Raw genomic sequence first — 18,414 nt, 5'->3', positions numbered from 1 at the left:
CCCAGGTGACACCCTTTGCAAACTCAGGTTGTTTTGTGATAGGTAATTTTGATGTCTCCTCAATACGTTTTGGGCCCTTGCCTGTTGCGGGTACTTGACCCACCCACTTGAGTGGGGTACCATTTTTATTGGGAGACCTGGGCGACAACTGGATGGTAAGAAATTTGTGGATCCACGTACATTCCAGAACTTTCCCACTCAGAAACTGGAGAAAAAAGTGATTTTTTCAGCTAAATTTAAGGTTTGCAGGGGATTCGGGGTAGCAAAACATTGGGGGACCCACGCAAGCCATACTTTTCTGGACTCCCGAGTGTCTAGTTTTCAGGAATGTGTGGGTTTGGTAGGTTTCCGAAGATGACCGCCGAGCCCGGGGCCAAAAACCCAGGTGACTCCCCTTGCAAAACCAGGTTGTTTTGTGATAGGTCATTTTGATGTCTCCTCAATACGTTTTGGGCCTTTGCCTGTCACGGGTACTTGACTCACCCACGCGAGTGAGGTACCATTTTCATCAGAAGACCTGGGGGAATACTGGGTGGTAGGAAATTTGTGGATCCACATAGATTCCATAACTTTCTCACACAGAAATTTGAAAAAAAGTGATTTTTTTCAGCTAAATTTGAGGTTTGCATGGGATTCTGGGTAGGAAAACGTGAGGGGCCCTCGCAAGCCATACCTAGCTGGACTCCCCAAAGTGTCTAGTTTTCAGAAATGTGTGGGTTTGGTAGGTAGCACGTAGAAAGTGAAACTGAAATGAGCCTAAAGGTTCATTTCAGTTTCGGTTTCAGTGAAATTACGTCAGCGCGACATGTTCACTTATCGTCATTTCACTGAAACAGGGTGGGTGGGGGGCCTCGGGAGCTGGGGAAGCTCTTCCTCAGCGCCTGAGGCTCTTTATCTGAAAAGGGAATCCGGGGCGTGTGACCATGGCGGCCTGGAGCCGTCATGAGCAAACACCCACTGTGTCTCATGACGGCTCCAGGCCATCATGAACACAGAAGGGGTTAGGAATCCACCTAGATTGTGGACCTAGGTGGGCATGAGCCCACTAGAGTTGCCATGAGGGATCTCCGCAGGATACCACTTGGTGTAGACACTTTAAATCCTGGTTACATGTTCATGAATGAGCTCCCCAGTGCCTTTTTTCATCTGGGCAGCTGTTTGCGTTCATGGGTACATTGTACCAGACTAGTAGAATTTACAGAGATGTGTAAATAACCTGAAAGTTTGGTCACTAAGAGCAAGATGTACAAAGATTAGTAACAGAGATTTCCTAATTGCGAAATCGCTATTCCAATTGTATAAAACTCTTTTGAGTTTCATTAGAGATTCCTAATGGGTCTCAAATAGACCTACTTCATGAATATTAATGAGGTAGGTCAGAATTGGCATCCCACTAGGATTCAATGCCATCACAGGGGTGGTGGCCTGCTGGAGTCAGCAGACCACCATGTTTGTGACTGCTTTTCCATAAAGCAAACTTTTCATTTTTTTTAATGCAGCCCATGTGTTTAAAATGAAAAATATTTTTAAGAGTAGGCAGTGGTCTATGGGTAACCATAAGTTACAAAATCGCATTTTGCATTTTGTACAATAGAAAAAGCATTTTTCAAGTTGCAAATGGGCCTATTCTGCAAATCAGGCTGTTTGTGATTGAAAATATGCTTTATAAATCTGGACCTATGTTCTTTAATGGCTTAGTTTCTTGTAACATCCTCGTCTTCTTTTAATTCATTCACCTTTTTTGTATTTTATATTGCCCCCTTAAAAGGTCACGAATCATGCAGCAAATGCATGCCTGCAAACCTTGATTTGATGCAGATCACATGGCTAAACAGCTGCTTCTTTCCCGTCTACTACGGGCCTGAACACAAGTCTAGGTGTTATTTATCGCACTTGATAAATAACGATACCACAGGTTACATTATTTATCGAGTGTGATGAAAAAAGTATTTCAAGTTTGTAGGGCATAATATGCATATTATGGTGTTTAACACTCCAAAATCCACATGGTATGGTAAATACCATATGATTTACCCCATCAACTTTTGGCAGGTTTGACCTGCTGAAATTTAACTACAGTTGGGGTATTTAATGCATCCTATAATTCTTGGATGTATTAAATACCGCCAAACTCATAATTCCCATTAGTAAACAGGGGTTTGCGCATGGGTTAAAATTAACCAACCCACTTGTAATGAGGCACTTAGAGATTCTAGCAAGTGTTGTCTAGAGAAAGCCATATTGCTTAACACATGGGCACAAAGAATACCCACTGATAACATCCAATATTTCCATAACCACAGAAAACCTCACAGAGAACTCAATTCCTAATAACCTTATCGTGCAGGGGCACATAGAGCAGTTTCAATCTGGGGGCGGCAAGTAGTTCCCTACAGAGGGGCCGGTTCCGATTTCGCTCGGAAGGTCCCCGAACGCGATCTGGCTGTAAAAAGTATGAGCCATAAGCTTGTTCTCTGCCCGACTCGTACAGCTATAGGAGCGAGCAAGTACGATGCGAGTAAAGCAAAATGGCCGACCGAATAGTTTCCAGGTCCGAACCGCTCCTTACGGCTCTCCTTAAGCAAACCGTTCCATGCAATGGAGGTGAATTCCGACTGAGCCAGTATGATGCACGCGTCGGACATCCGGATCGAGCCAAAGTTTCCGGCTCACAAAACGTCCAGGAAGCTGCCTTTGGGGGTTCCGCATCAGACCCCCCGTCACCCCTAGCCTTACAACTCGGACACAGGGGGAACACAGGCATGTACGGTGTGGATGACACCAACGCGTACCCACTGTAGGGAGTGCCCTTGTGCGAGACGTACCCATTCAGTCAATGGGAGCCCATGCACGTGTCGTATGACCGGCTCCCATTGACGTCTATGGGAGTCCGACCGAATCGAGTCCGGCAGCATATGGCCGCATCGTACTCGCTCGGTCGGACTGCAGGAGTTGGAAAACACTCTGGATCCGGCTCGGTCGGAGAGCTTTCTGACCCAGATCGGAATCGGCCCCAGAGTGTGTTAAACATTTCGAAAAATACATATTACAAAAAGGCTTCCAGTTGGGAGGAGGAAATAGCGAATATCATTCTGATTTAAAAAAATGAGGCAGGGCAAGTGGGGACAGAAAAGTCGGGGTGGGGTGTCCACACCCTATTAATAACAGGGGCAAAGAGCACCCTTTTATCCAAAAAGCATACTTTGCTGTTTAGTTATGTGTTAAGTTCACCAAAATTTTTCATTCGGCGTTCACAGGGCCTGAGTGGCTGTAGCGGGCACAGGTGTTTCTTTGGTGGGCCGCAAGGGTGGGGAATGGGTTTTGACCCCTAGGGGGCCGTTTTTTTTTTTTACCGGGGACCGGTTTTGCAGCATAGCTGAAATATCGGCCGACTATAACAGAAACAGGTCCACATTCGCTCCGCCCCCGCACCGCCCCAGCGGCCGGCCCGACTCAATTTCCAGGGCCGGTTTGCGCTCCCAGTCTAGCCCTGGGTGTTCAGACCAGGGGCCTTCATGTTGTAGACAGATTCCTTCTTAGACTCGAGAAGGTTTGCAAAGATGAGTTTAGTGGAAACTCCCCATGGAGCCAACAGTGCAGGAAGGTAGGATAAAGCCTTTATTTCTGAACCATTGCTCAAAGAAACCACAGACTGGCTGCATTCGTACAGGTGTCATCATGTACATACATGTTTCCGTGCTAGCAATACTAAGTGACACTGCTTTCTGTATTTAAGCATCTTCCGTCCCAGTATGCGCCCGAGATTGAATAGCATGGAGTGTATGCAGATTAACTGTGTCAAAGGCTAGTAACTGATTCATGCGGTTGGCAACTGACATCATCTGCGAATTCTAAAGATATAATAGTATTAGCATGCTAATTTATGTGGAGCGGTGTCCATTTGCTTACCGTGGATTGGAAATTGCTTCACATCAAACAGCATGCTAATTTCACGACATCACGGGGAGTTAGACTCTATGCTAATTGCTTTAGGCGCATCTTTCCCCATCATTGTGAGGTCCGTACTTGGGATGATGGGGGCTGCATTTGTTTGTGATCACAAAGCCCCCTTCAGAATACTGTACGCGAGGGTTCGAATCAAAGAATTCTTTCTTTTTCTAAAATTGGATTTTGTAAAGGACAGCAAAGTTTTCCTTCGAAGCAGGCCACATGCTGCTATATGTCTGAGATGTATGTAGATTTCTTTGTTTATGGCGTGCGCTAAACAAATAAACTGATGGACTCGAGCACAGGAATGGAAAGAGGAAATGATGGGCTGGCTTCTTTGTTCATTATTCGAGGATCTATGCACCGAGCTGCACACAGGTGCAGAACAGTAGTTCTAAGCCTCTGGCATGTGTCACCTTGCCAGGCAATCCGAATGCTGTTAGAGCAATACCACTCGATTGGAATGCAACCTCCCACGTTTAGGATCGCTTCTTTCACAACAATTTTTTTATTGGTCCAATGAGCATGTCTATTCGTTTTAATATTTCATAGTAAAGTACAGTGAATAGTCTTTATAATGCGATCATGCCAAAGCAGAAGCATAATAATTTGTTCATCTAAGATGTAATTATCAAATATGTACAGTTTTTCTTTAAACCTTTGCCTTAGGCACTGTTTTTCATACTAACAATAATTTTGCAGAAAATATCTGAATATTCATAAAGAAATCTAAGGGGTGTGGCCGAGATGTCTGGGGAGTAAAGCACTTACACCTAGCCTTTCTCACGGTTTATGCTATTGCGCGCCTCGCTCTCTAAAAATCCACCATTCACTTTTTTTCTTCTTTTTTTAGCAGGACCTAAGAATTGACAGAACCCTATCATTGTCTAAAGTAGTAAACGTAAACCACAGGTGGTTTTCCAGGCTGCTGGCCTCATGTACTGATGTGCTGAAAACAGAACGACAGACATAAATGGAAGGCTTACCCCGTTTGGTTATCCAGGATTGCCCAGACATGCGCGGAGAGAGTTCTCAGCAAGGTGAGATGGACCACAAAGAGCCGGAGGGTCAACAGGCTGGCATTGTGGAATTTGTAAAGATGCTGAAGTTAAATGACATGGGCGGCGTGGAAAGGCCGGGCAGAATGGGCTCTCTAGTCAACGGTGCAGGAAACACGGGACCAAAGGAAGTCAGAAACAGTTATAGAGACATCCTCTCAACTATAGGTAGGAGATTGCTCCGAGCTCTCAACCTGCCTGAAAGTTTATTGTATTTTTCTTTGTATTCTGGGTCGAAAATAGGACTGGATGGATTACAGCCTGAATGAGAACGTCTTAAGTCTGGGAATCCTTTCCTCTGCCTCACAGCATGAATACATATACTTGTGTAGCGCACATGGATTACTCTAAGGCGTTCTATAGGAAATGAGGTTACTGACTGGGGGTGTGAAACCCTACTCAAGCAGCAACCACAATTTATGTCAGGGTGACACACAAGAAAACCCCCAAATTAACATGTGCTTAACCTTCTGGTAGCTTGGCACAAAAGCTGTGAAGTGTAACTTAGAGGCAATGTGTAAAGTATTTAAGTAGCACTTCAAACAGTAATAAAGTGAAAACACAACACAAAAAAAGTATAAATAATTTTACACCAAAACAACAAAAATCCAATTTGTAGAAAAGGAGGTAGGCAATTTTAAAGATTTGAGTACAAATATTTAAAAGCACAAAGCACCAACTGTGGGTATCTGGTTATCTGGTTGCGCTGGATCGGTACAACGTCACAAGTTCAAGAGAAATGCGATGGAGTGTGGGCCGGATTCAAGTAACAAAATACCTTAATACCGGGTTGTGGAGCGTTGCAAGGAGGCCAACCATCTAGCCCTTGGAGTTACTCTGGTCATTCTGGGTTCAAGATGCAAACCCAGTCCTTCTCACTTAAGCAGCAGTGAGTCAGAGTAACAGGACAGCAGAGTAACAGTCCTTCTTGTTGCAGAGCAGCACATCCGACCTTCTCCTGAGTCTTCCACAGGCCCAGATATGTAATGAAGAGTTGGGTCTGAGGATCAAATATTTATACTTGTTGCCAGCTTCGAGGTAGGAGAAGATTCAAGAGTCCTCTCCCTACAGAGGTGTCTGGAATTTCCTGCCTCCTTGACCGGGCCACAGCTTATCTGGGGGCACAACATCCTGATGTGAAAGCCTTTGCGAGTGTGCTGACACAGAGACTTTGTGATGTGCATGTGTGATAGGTGAGAGACCGCCGCCTTATAAAGTCAGAGATGGCCAATCCTGCCAACACCTATCCCCCCTTTGTTTCACTGCCTGAGAGCAATACACAAAGACTGCCAGCTACTCCTTGCCATGTGACTTTAGAATAGAGGCTGCAGGCACCAACTGGTTAGGACAAGCATAAGCCAACTTTAAAAAAAGAAGCATTTTCAGATTTATACTTAAAATCCAACTTTACCATTAAAGATGGTTTTAAATTACAATTCTTTAGAGACCAAACTCCTCAGTTTTCTTACTTGCTCCCAATTGACCGTTATAATTATTAAATATAAAGGGTAGCCCAATGTTATTCTATGGGAGAAGTAGCCCTTGCAGAAGTGAAAAACAAATTTAGGAGTTTTGCAGGGGATTCTGGGTAAGAAAATGTTTAGGAGTTTTTGACAACCAGGACATGTATATCCTAAAAGTACATATCCAGTTTTTTCAATACACTGCACCCTGTCCTACGGGCTGTTTAGGGCCTACCCTAAGGGTAACTTATATATATTCAAAAGAGAGGTTTATTTTGCCAGGTCGGAAAGGCGCTTTAAACTTCATATACAGGCTGGAATAGCATGCCTCAGACACGTTTGAAGGACCACTTTACTGGGTGGTACATTGAGTGTGCCAGAACACTTGTTTCCAGTCCAGGGAGGACCAGGCCTGGCAGTTCAGGCTGGACTGTTCCCATAGAGAGCATTGTCAAGACTAATTTGCATATGGCTGGGTTTAAATTGGAATGGCATGAGGAGCAAAAAAACGATGGATTTAGGCCAAGATTTCTGTACTGGAGGTGAATGTTGTTCAGCATTCCGTCAATCATTTGTTATTTTTGCATTTGTCACCCAGAGTGGGTAAGGTATGCCTATACATGAGTCCTGTGCTCTCCATGCCACTGGAGTCAGGCTAGCCTGGCTGATGAGGGCTGGTACCACATGACTGGTCCCGGGATATGTGTTTCTGGCAAAGGTGGGCCTGGCCTGGCAGATCGGGCTGGAATGTTCCATGTGGAGCATCCAGGGACTGGTTTCGGTGTAACACCGCTCATCAGCCAGGCTAGCTTGAATCCAGTGGCACAGCGAGCAAGGGACCCACGTTTGGGCATACCCATCCCACTTATGGCAAAGAGTGCTGCCGCAACAAATGATGGATGGAATGCTGAATGAATCAAATATTCTCCCCCAGGCAAGAGATCTGAGTTAAATGCATTGTTCTTTTGACCTCTATGCCAACCCAATTTGGACCCAGCCATATGGAAATCAGTCTTGGCCCTGTTCCTCATGGGAACAGTCCAGCCTGAACTGCCAATCTTAGCCCTCCTTGGACCAGCAACAAGCATCCTGGGACCGGTTTCGGGAAAAAAAAACCCTCATCAGCCAGGAGAACTTGAATCTAGTTGCACAGCAAGCAAGGTATGCACGTCTGTGCATACCTCTCCCACTTAGGGTGCAAAAGTGCTGTGGCAACAAATGATGGACGGAATGATGAATGAATCAAACATTCACCCTCAGTCAAGAAATCTGGGTTAAATCCATCGTTCTTTTGCTCACTACAGCACCCCATTTTAGACCCAGCCATATGCAAATCAGTATTGACAGGGTCAACCCACTCCATTGACGCTGGCCTGAAATTACGTCTAAATCCAAGTCAACCACAAACTAATTCTTCTGATTGGAGCTTGGTGTGTTTTCTTGAAGCCTTTTGCTCTACAACTTTAAAAAACATATCTCTGGTTTACCTTATTTGGTTTTGATCATTTTGGAGACTACTGCTTAAACTTAAGACACATTTCTCTGTGGAATTGCTCTCTGCATGGCCACTGCCACCAGGAGTTGAGATGAGTTTTTCTTAGCTGCCAACAAACCCAGAGGGGGGAAAGCTACACCCAGTGCCGATTTTGAGTGCCCACAGAGAAGGGGACTGCTCATTACTCTAACCACACCTCTGGGTGGGCACACAAGCTCTGCACAATTGAATTGGGGTCACTGTGGCATTGTTTGTAGTATGGCAAACTAGAACTGCTAAAAAAGTCAGCAAAAGGTTTGGACATTTTTGAAAATGTTTGCTCTAGAGCGGTAGCACCAGAGTGACCTAGTGCAAAAAGTGCCTGACTGGAAATTTTATTGCATTGGATTGGATTTCAGAAGCGTCCTCATTAAAGACTTGAGCATCTTTGAAAAAAAAGACAAAAGTCTCTTTCTGTTCTGGGACATAGTAAGTTTTTAAAGCAAAAAACATAAAAAACTCCAGAGCCTTAGATGGACCAACCTGCGGCAGGGAGTAGACTGGCAGTTCCATTGCGGAGGATACGATCTCAGATTTGCCATGCGGGAAGGAAGCTTTTTCTTTTAAAAAAATGACAAAGTCCCTTTTAGATTACGACTTTGAAATACTGTCAAACCTTTTGACATCCGGGCTTTCTCCTGGACCAATCCACTTGGTGTATCTGACCAGGGCTCCATTACAGCCTGGCTCATATCGCAGCCATTGACTACCATTAGTGTTGTGTGCTTTTTGGTGCTATTGTTATTTAAATATTTAAAAATGTATTTATTCGGTTCCTCTTATTGGATTTTTGTCGTATCGGTGTCATTTTGTTCATTACTTTATTTCTATATTTCTAATTTGGTTTGAGATTGGTGTTACTTGGTATTTTGGCTTTATTACTGGTTAATACTGCATAATTTAAACATTGCCCTATGTTAAGCCTGCCTGCCCTGTGCCATAGATACCAATGTGTTGAGAGCAATGTTAATTTAGTGACTTTAAGGGTTCACCCTGAAAAGAGTTGTGATTATTTCTTAAGGTGGACAGTCGCCAACCTCATTTAATAATCCAATTTCATACAGTCTTTTACTAAAGCCAGATCTTTATGTTGAGGTTCCATCAGAGGCTTGAAAAGAGCCCAAAATATTAATTTTCCCTGTAGCTGCGTCACTTGTTATAAGACTCGGAGCCGAACTACCCTAAAGAAGAGGAGTCTCCATTAACCTATGATCAAAAGCAAGGCTCAGCTGAACTGAAGTCTGCATGGAGAACAGCTTGAGTGTAACATACAACCTTCAAGCAACTAAGGTCTCCAGCCCAGCCCAGCTGATCTGAACCAAACCCAAGATGCACAGTTGACCAGCCACATCACCTGGAGACCAGAGTCAATCTGGTGATGCAGACGGACTCCAACTGGACTCAAAATGTTTGTGAGTCTATCACTTGAACCACCTGGCTTCCCGGGACCCCATATCGCCCAATCCAAGAGGGACGCAAGGAATTTTCTACTATACTGCAATCTCTTGGGTTCGGTCCTGTTTTGTGAGCGTATGAACCCTTATTTTGTAACAGTTTGAACCATCTCATGGCAGCCTCCAGTTGTGTAGACATTATTATTATTATTATTATTATATTTCTTATATAGCGCCAGAATCGACCCCCGAAGGGGTATCTCCGCGCATGCATTGGGAACCCGTCCTGGTTTTTCCCTGTGAGATAGCCCCTACAGGGCATCCCCAAGGTGAAAGCCAGGCATCCCGCCGCGGGGGGGGGGGCGTTGTGGAGATTAAGCAAGCTTAATGCCCAGAGTTGCAGAGTATGAACCCATGATTAGGTCAGGCACCGAAGCGAGAATTATCGAGTCCATGGACATTTAAGCTCAACACCCTGCCGCGTCGGGAATCGAACCCTGGTCGACTGGTCTGACTCTGCTTCAGGGTCTGCCTACTCTAACCAGTGAGCCACACTTCTCCACTTCTGCCATTTAAAGTGTGGGCGGTAATCCCCATTCACTGTTCATTGATGGTTTTGGGAAGAGACACAATTCCAGCTGCCTGGAATTAACTGCTAGTGTACCCAAGATTCCTGAGAAACTAGGATACACAAATCATAGCACACTGTATATTTTGCAGTATTCTGTGTGGCGCCTAGGCCCCTCGAGAAGTAAAGTCCAGAGTTTACCAATTCTCACCCGAGAATTTCCAAAGACTGCTCTGGCCGGTGATCTCAGGCCAGAGAACAATATTCTTTTTTCCAGTTCTCTATTTTGTTGCTGTAGATAAATACCTATACTTTATTGACATCTGGAAATAGACAATGAACACTAGTGGTAAACAGCATTCATTCACATAAAAACTCAGTAAATACTGACTTTCACAGGACCTGGAGAAAAGATATGGCACTATTATGTCACACCTGTTTAGTGAATCGAGATTGGGTGCAATAGTGTGCCGCATTCCTGGTCGTCCATTTCTGAAGGAATAAATGTAAATGTAAATGTAAGGTGTTTTATAGCGCGCTCAATTACTGCCGGAGTATCCTGGCGCGAATGACCGCTGGGGAACCCGTCCTGGCTTTCCCTGTGAGATGGTCCCATGCTGGGTACCTCCAAGGTGAAGCCAGGCATCCCCGGCGTCTGTGGGGGGCCGTTGTAGAGATGAGGCAAGCTTAATGCCCAGAGTTACCGAGTGTGATCACTGACCAAAGTGGGCACCGAGGCGAGAATTATCAGTCCGCTGACCCTGGTCCTCGACCCTGCCGCGTCGGGAATCGAACCCTGGTCCCGGGCCGTTCTCAGCCTCCGGGTCTGCCGCCTCTAACCAGTGAGCCACACCTCTCTACACACATCTAAGCAACTTCTGTTGTGTTTATGTTCGTGGAAATCCGATGACTAATTTAAAATTATTGGCTCACAGTTTTTAGAAAATAATGTAATGCTCTGAAGGAAGTTAGTAAAAATCCCAAAGAGAAGTCATGACAAAGTCTTTGTATTCATTCCGAAGACTAACTCATGCACAAGGTAGCAAAACATCACGTTCTTCATTTTCACACATTCTCTTGGTTGGTCTACCAGAAACGAACATTTTCAGTATGAAAAGACAGCAGTTTTCCAAAAGAGGTCAAGTGATGCTAAATCATCGCCAGCCAGGAGTGCAGCACAGAAATGTGTGTGTTCGGTTTACATTGGCAGCATTAAATCTCTATACGATAGAAAAACGTTAACACATTAGGTAATTAAATAATTAAATGTCTATAGTAAACCCTGGAGTTGGGGAAGCAGAGAATTAAAAGCACACTGCTTTATTAATAAATAATATTAAAAGAATTCAAATAACATTACCTGACAATTTTATTTTTCATATCGACACCTTCCAGATACCTCTTCAATGCGTAGAAATTATGGATGTACTTTCGGACATAAAAACCTCTCCATCTCCTTTGAATCTGAAAACGAATGACTAGTTTTTAAGGTTCTCATGTTGTTAGGTATTATCATAGATTGAAGTAACAGTTGATAAGTTATATTTGAAATGAGTTGTTATGTATGCTTCATTCTTGACTCTTACACTGCTCGAAAGCCTTTTCCCATCTCACACGCCACACACTCTTGTAAAATAAGTAGGCCTGGGAGTAATTTTAAGTATGCCTTAGTAATCAGAGTAATTTCGGTAATATGCACTACTCTAGTGATGCCAAATTAACGAAATTACGCAATTATGCCCACTCGATCAATTAAAAGTAATATGGGTCAAAAATCCTACCACAGGAGTACAACAACAAGAGACTTAGGGCCACATGTGTCAAGCAATTATCCGTTAGCAAAAAGGTAGATTCGCAGAATTGGCCCGTTTGCGAACGCCAAAAAGGCTTTTCCCATACATCAAAACCTATTTTGGGTTTGCGATTCGGTATTTTGAAGGGGCATGTTCAGGGTGTCCTTTCCAAATCCAGAATTGCTGCAGAATGTATGAATGTTTTATGACCGTGAACAAGGTGATCTGATCTGGAGCTGCCCACCACCCTGCCGCCCCGCCTCCTTCCTCCCCCAGCACCTTGAGACCTTGAGACCCTCACGGGGGAGTAGCCCGCTATATAAACCCCTGATTGATTGATTGAAAATTTTTGTATTTACCGCCAACTTCAAGCTGATGGTAACTAAGCCATTTGCAAATGGGAAGTGGTCCCAGAGGGACCCCTTCCCCTTTGGGAATGGTGGTGAAAGCATTTTTAAGAGAAGGCAGTTGCCTGCTCTTAAAAAAACTGAAAAGGAAACTTTTTATTTTTATTTTTTTAAACGCAGCCCATTTTCTTTAAGGAAAATAGCCTGCATTTAAAAGAAATGATTGCTTTATTGAAAATCAATCACAGACATGGTGGTCTGCTGACCTTAGCAAGTTTTTGGTGATTTTTGGGGGGTTTGCAAATTGCAACCTACCTCATTATTATTTTTTATTTATTCATTTATTCATTCATTTATTTTGAGAGTTTTATATAGTGCTGGCTAGACCCGGAGGTATCGGAGCGCTTTACATGAGGTTCCACAGAAATTACAAAATTACATCAGTTACACGTTACTTCAGTTACTAGTAAAACATTTCAAGAGAGTAGTAGACGAAATAAATGGAGCTTAGAAGCGTAAGGGGGTGGGGTAAAGGGGTAGGAGGTAGATAGGATGGAGAGACGAAGGAGATTCTGCCCATAGTCAGGCTGGGTAGGTGACGGCCGAGGAGGAAGTCTGCAGCCCATCTCCTCTTTAGCTATCGGGTATCTCCACCGGGCATCAGCCAAACTGCTAGGTCTCAATAGGAAAACAGTTAAAGAGAAAAGAGGAGGGATAAATGGAGCGTAAAGGAGAAAGGGGGTGGAGTAAAGGGGTAGGAGGGAGTATACAACGGAGAGACAAAGTCAGTTCTGTCCAAAGACCAGCTGGGTAGATGACGGCTGATGGGGTAGTCCACAACCCATCTCCTCTTTAGCTATCAAGCAGCTCCACCAGGCATCGGTCAAAAAGCTAGGTCTCCTAGCTTTTTATTTTTATTCAATACAGGAGTTATTAGCGAAAATGAGAGGCACAATCCAAACAGATCAGGGAGAGTTGGGAGTCCAAAGGAAGGAGATAGCAGCGGAAGAGAAGACGAGGCAAATATCCGAAGACCGGCTGGGTAGGTGATGGCCAAAGCGTTGTGCCAGAGCCAGTCTCCCCTATAGCTCTCAGAGCAGCTCCACTGGGGATCAGCCATGCGGTTTGGACTCTGCCGGCATAGGGTGAAAAACAGGGGTAGATTGAGGTTGTTGATCACTGTGGCTCTGAGGCTGGGGGTTTTCAGCCACGAGGGTTTTCCATGTGAGATCAGCGGCAGCCATTTTAGTGTCAGGTGCAGAGTGTTGTTCAAGTCCCTTGCTGTTAAAATACAGGCCAGTTCCCTGGATAAGGATTATGGTCTACCAGGAGACTACAAGATGATCCAGGGCGGAGGTCACCAGTTTGAGAGAGCCGGAAGGTCCTGCCCTAAGCAAAAGCAGCCTGGGCGCCATGTTGGGGTCAGGCGCGGTGGGGAATCAGTAATTGTTTCGTAAAAGGGGAAAGCCCTATGGTAACAGGGGTATGTCCAGTCCACCTCCAGAGATAGTTATAGGCCGATTGGGTAATTACATGGAATCCCCACTCACTGTCGGCTCGAAGGAGGTCACCGGAGTCCCGAGGCGCCATCTTATCCAGCGCGTCCGCTCCCTGGGGCTCGGTTCGGAATACTCGATTCCCCATCACGAGTGCAAGCTGAATCCTGTCTCCTGTGTGGAATGGAGAACTGGGGAATGGCGGTCAGATCGATACGCGAAACACCTCCTTCGGCACCGGGAGCAGTCTCGCAGCTCCCCATGTGCCATAAAGGAGGATAGGAAGGCCCGGATGTCGCAGCTCGTATCGCTGCGAAGCAAGGACCAAGAAGAGCGCAGTTCCGTTTCTTGGAGTCAGCAAGTGTTCAGGCAGAGGGATCCTTGGGCCGAGTAGGACAACAATGTGGCGGGACGCCGCTCCTGTAAACGGAGCAAGGGTTAGACACGGAGCATCAGCTCCAGCGGCCATGTTAGAAGCTGATTCCTCCCAGTTCATTACATTAATGAGGCAGGTCAATTTGCGACCCCCTAGGAATCGCTAAATGAAAATAATAGAATTTCATACATTTGGAATAGCGATTATCTAATTGTGATTCGCAGAAAATCGCAATTAGGTAATCCTATTCCAAATGTTGATACATGTGGCCCCTAGAGAGCATTAGCAGCTCCTTGCTGCTGCTGTTCATGTCCTGTTGCATTTAGTGCTATTTTCTTAGCTCAAAATGCATCCTCTACCCCATTTCAGACACAAGGGTGTATTTTGTGCTAGGAAAATAGCTGAATTACTCTTATCACATAATTACGAAAAATACGTGTAATTGTGTAGTAATTATGCTAGAGGCAATTACGTGAGTTAAGCACACTATAATTCGATTTTTTCGTCCAAATTTATAAATTAGGCAAGCGCCTTGTCCATTGTAATTTTAACAACATTACCAATTAATTTCAGGTGAACTTCTTGCCAAAGCAGCTCATCAACTATTTACTAGCTTGCAGTGTCATCTTCTCTAGAACATTGAGATGGACAGCTAATTAGAATGCTCCCTTTTGGGTTGTAGCTACAGCTAAAGGGCCACCCGGGGGACCATTCAGTGGCTGCCAGCTGCCTATCCTTTCCAGGTGCTTGTGTTCCTGAGGGACACACTTCAGGCCCAGGCCCACCCGCTGGTCACCTCCAGAACAAAGAGACGTGTTGGGAAAAATAGGGAGGTTCCGGAACAAGAGCCGCCACTCACCTAGAGGTCTGTGTTCGGAAAACAGCTTCACCCTGAATACTCTGCTCCACATGCTGCCCATCTGTATGTTCAGGAAGGCGACTAGGCCTTTATGTTTTATAAATAGAATGATCTGCTTTCCACAAGAAGCGAGTGGACCATGGTTGGATGAGCATGTTGAAACTCCTACTAACTTTAACTTTGAATGTTACACTAAAAGAAAAGATAACTATTTAAATTCGCACAATCGATTAAAGGAGTTATTTACTTTTCTAATTGGCTTTAGTGCCTCCTTTCATAAACTATTTCACATTTAAGCGCTGCTATTTCGAGTCACAGGATGAGATGAGTGCACGCGATGAAGCCAGACACATTAGTCCTAATACCCCTTTTGTGTTTCGTCATGTAAAACTCACTCAAAGTTTCCTTCAAGGCACTGGACTTCTTGACAGCCATGTAAATGAGTGACTGCAGAGAAGAAAACCCACCACATTTATTGCCAGTTCTGTGAGTGCAGGTCACATGGGTTCTATGGTAATGCGGCCTGTTCTGGACCCTATGGAAGCACTGAATTGCCACCTTCACTTGTAGTGCTGTGGGCTGGGGCACAATGGAAGTGCTGCTCGTTAGACCAGGGGTTACACCGTCGGTGCCATTCCTCACGAACGGCGAGGTCACATAGTGTCTTCATTCAATGTCCGATCCCCCATTTGGAAATATTTGCATGGGGAGCCTGCTTCTTTTATGGTGTATAGCTGAATAATTGTCATTTGATGGCCAGTAAATTTGGCATTTGCTTGGAACAAGCGAAGGAGAACTGCTCCATTCCTAAATAAAACAGCTCTCACTAGCAGTGCTGTGCCTCCGGAACCTCCAAACTTTTTCATGTCTGTACAGCATCACCAGTGAATTGTGGAGGTCCCTTTCTGCCCCAAGTCCTGATGAGACCCAGATGAAAAGAGCTGAAAAGCATCAACCTGATATAAAAGAAAAGCCAGCACAAATAAGACGTCGCAGTAAAGAAAAAATACAGTACCTTGTAATAATGTATAGGGTGTCAGACTAACCTTGCGCCAATTGCTGCTGTACTAAGGGCTATCCCTTTACTATGGGTTGAAAACCATAATTTATTGATAGAAAGCGTTTCTTCGCAATCCCTAAAGAAATTTATGTATGTCAAATGTATATATGTATAACAAAAAAAACACCTTTGTGTATCATGTTATTGTTCATATAGCCAGATAATTGATTTTTGAAAAATATACATAATATGATCTAAACCTAGTGCATTGTCTGGCGTGTGTTTGTGTATACAAAAAACATATGTGCTTTTCTTGGAGAAATTGTCTCTTTTGAGGGATTAATTAAGGCTTCCTTCATTGTTTAAAACGGTTATCCTTGATCGATTCTGCAGCATCCATAATTTTTTAGGTCTCGCTGAGCCAGCGCATGCGCTCCTCGGGGAGACATTTAGTAGGTGAGTTTTCAGAGTGCTAAGGCTGGCTACAGCCTTGCGTTCACGCGAGCCTGCAAGCGCAACCGACATCTGTCTCCTCAGTCACGGGTCATTAAGTTGCTTTTTCCTTTCTTTCATGGCTCAGTAAGCCTTACAGCATGCTCCTCCACACCCTCCAACGCTGCCCTCACTAACCCCTCCCATGCAGCCCTCCTCCTCTGTAGCAACCCCCTTCCCTGCCTAGCCTTTCCTCACAACCAATGCATAAACACACAACACACACACAACCACACACACACACACAACCACAAACACCCACAACCACACACACAACCACACCCACAACCTTACACAACCACACACAACCACACACACACACAACCACACACACACAACCACATACAACCACACCCACAACCACACCCACACACATACACAACCGCACACACAATCACCCACAACCACTCACACAACCACCCACAACCACACCCACACCACCACACACACCCACACACACACACACACACAACCAGAAACACCACCACACACAACCACACCCACACACACAACCACACCCACACACAAACTGCTACACCCACACACAACCACACACACACACAACCACACACACAACCACACACACATAACCACACACACAACATCTTAGACCAAGTTTGGTCCCTCAACTGTCCCCTTTCCCCACTCACCGTGTCCCCTTGCACTTGGTCAGATCATTTCCTAATCTCCTTCTCTCTCTGCCTCTGCTTGACCAAGCGGCCTACCCTCGCCAAAAACTCTTGGGCTCGCAATTGGGGCAAAGTTAACCTGTCGGATCTTACTTCCTCACTACTGGCCTCTTCTCCCACTCTATCGGGCTTGGTGTCTGCCGCCCAAGCTAAGGCCATTGACTCCTGGCTTACGGATGGAAGTGACTGCATGGCTCCCCTTCGGCGTACCTCGATTAGGCGCCCTAAAGACGCAAACCGGTGGTTCAGTAAAGAACTAAAAGAGCAGAAACTCACGGTCCGACAGGCAGAACGTAGATGGAGACAGGACTACAGTCCCATCTCCAAGTCCCGCTATGTCCTCCATTTAGGGGCTTACAAAAAAAGCATTCTAGAGACCAAGAAGGCTTATTTCTCCGCCAAAATTTTAGCAGCTGAGAACCAACCTAAGGAGATCTTTTCCATCACTCATGACCTGGCTTTCTCTGACAGGATTTCACTGAAACCTCTCCCTTCTCAAAATCTCTGTGATTCTTTGAACTCCTACTTTGTGGAAAAAATTGCGACCATTAAAACCAATATCCCTCCTCCGTCCCCCTTATTTGTTGATCCCCAGTCACCCCCTGTCCATGCTTCACTCACCTCTCTCCCCCCCCCTCCGAGGAAATTTTCCTTTCCCTTCTCCCTAAAATCAAATCTGGTTCCCCAGGTGACATCTGCCCTGCACACATCCTACGGCAGATCTACTCAGCGTGTACCCTACCCCCTCTCATGTTTCTTAATAACTCCTTGGCCCAGGGTGTTGTGACCCCGTCACTGAAATCTGCCACCATTGTTCCCATTCTGAAAAAACCTGGAGCCGACCCCTCTGCCTTGGCTAACTACCGCCCCATCTCCTTGCTACCCTTTTTGGGTAAGGTGCTTGAGTGAGACGTCACCTCTGTGCTCAGCTCCTTTGTCGAGGAGAATGGGGTGCTGGCCCCTTGTCAGGCGGGGTTCCGGCCAAGGCACTCGACAGAGTCAGTGGTGGTGTCTGTGCTGGATACCCTCAGGGAGGGCATGGACAACGGTCAACCTCAGGCGCTGATCCTCCTTGACTTATCCGCCGCTTTTGACACTGTGGATCACTCCATCCTACTCTCCCATGTCAAGGCGGCGGGTATCGGAGGAACGGCCCTCATTTGGCTTTCATCCTTCCTGAGGGACCGGACCCAGGCGGTCCGTCTTGGGGAGTTTTCAGCTACCCCCTGTAAGGTCCAGTGCGGGGTGCCTCAGGGTTCTTCTCTGTCTCCCCTGTTATTCAATCTGTACATCTCTCCTCTCATCTTTGCTCTTCAGCGGCTGGAGGTCACAGTATATAACTATGCCGATGACCTCCAGCTCATCTTTAACCTCTCCTCTTCCCCTGACTCTATATC

The 18,414-nt window shown here is 45.4% G+C and overlaps 1 protein-coding gene across 1 annotated transcript in view; it reads right to left on the bottom strand.

Moving 5' to 3' along the window:
* SPATA17 (spermatogenesis associated 17) overlaps positions 1-18,414 on the bottom strand; it is an 895,854-nt gene that overhangs the window by 500,396 nt on the left and 377,044 nt on the right. Inside the window, exon 5 of the mRNA XM_086925466.1 lies at positions 11,326-11,429. Within this exon, the coding sequence (XP_086781592.1) occupies positions 11,326-11,429 (104 nt within the window). The remainder of the gene's footprint in view (positions 1-11,325; positions 11,430-18,414) is intronic.

This window comes from Lissotriton vulgaris, chromosome 6 (genome assembly GCF_964263255.1).
Source record: "Lissotriton vulgaris chromosome 6, aLisVul1.2, whole genome shotgun sequence".
Classification (NCBI taxonomy): Eukaryota; Metazoa; Chordata; class Amphibia; order Caudata; family Salamandridae; genus Lissotriton; species Lissotriton vulgaris.
The sequence above is the reverse complement of the archived record's forward strand: the minus strand, read 5'-3'. Positions and strand labels throughout refer to the sequence as shown.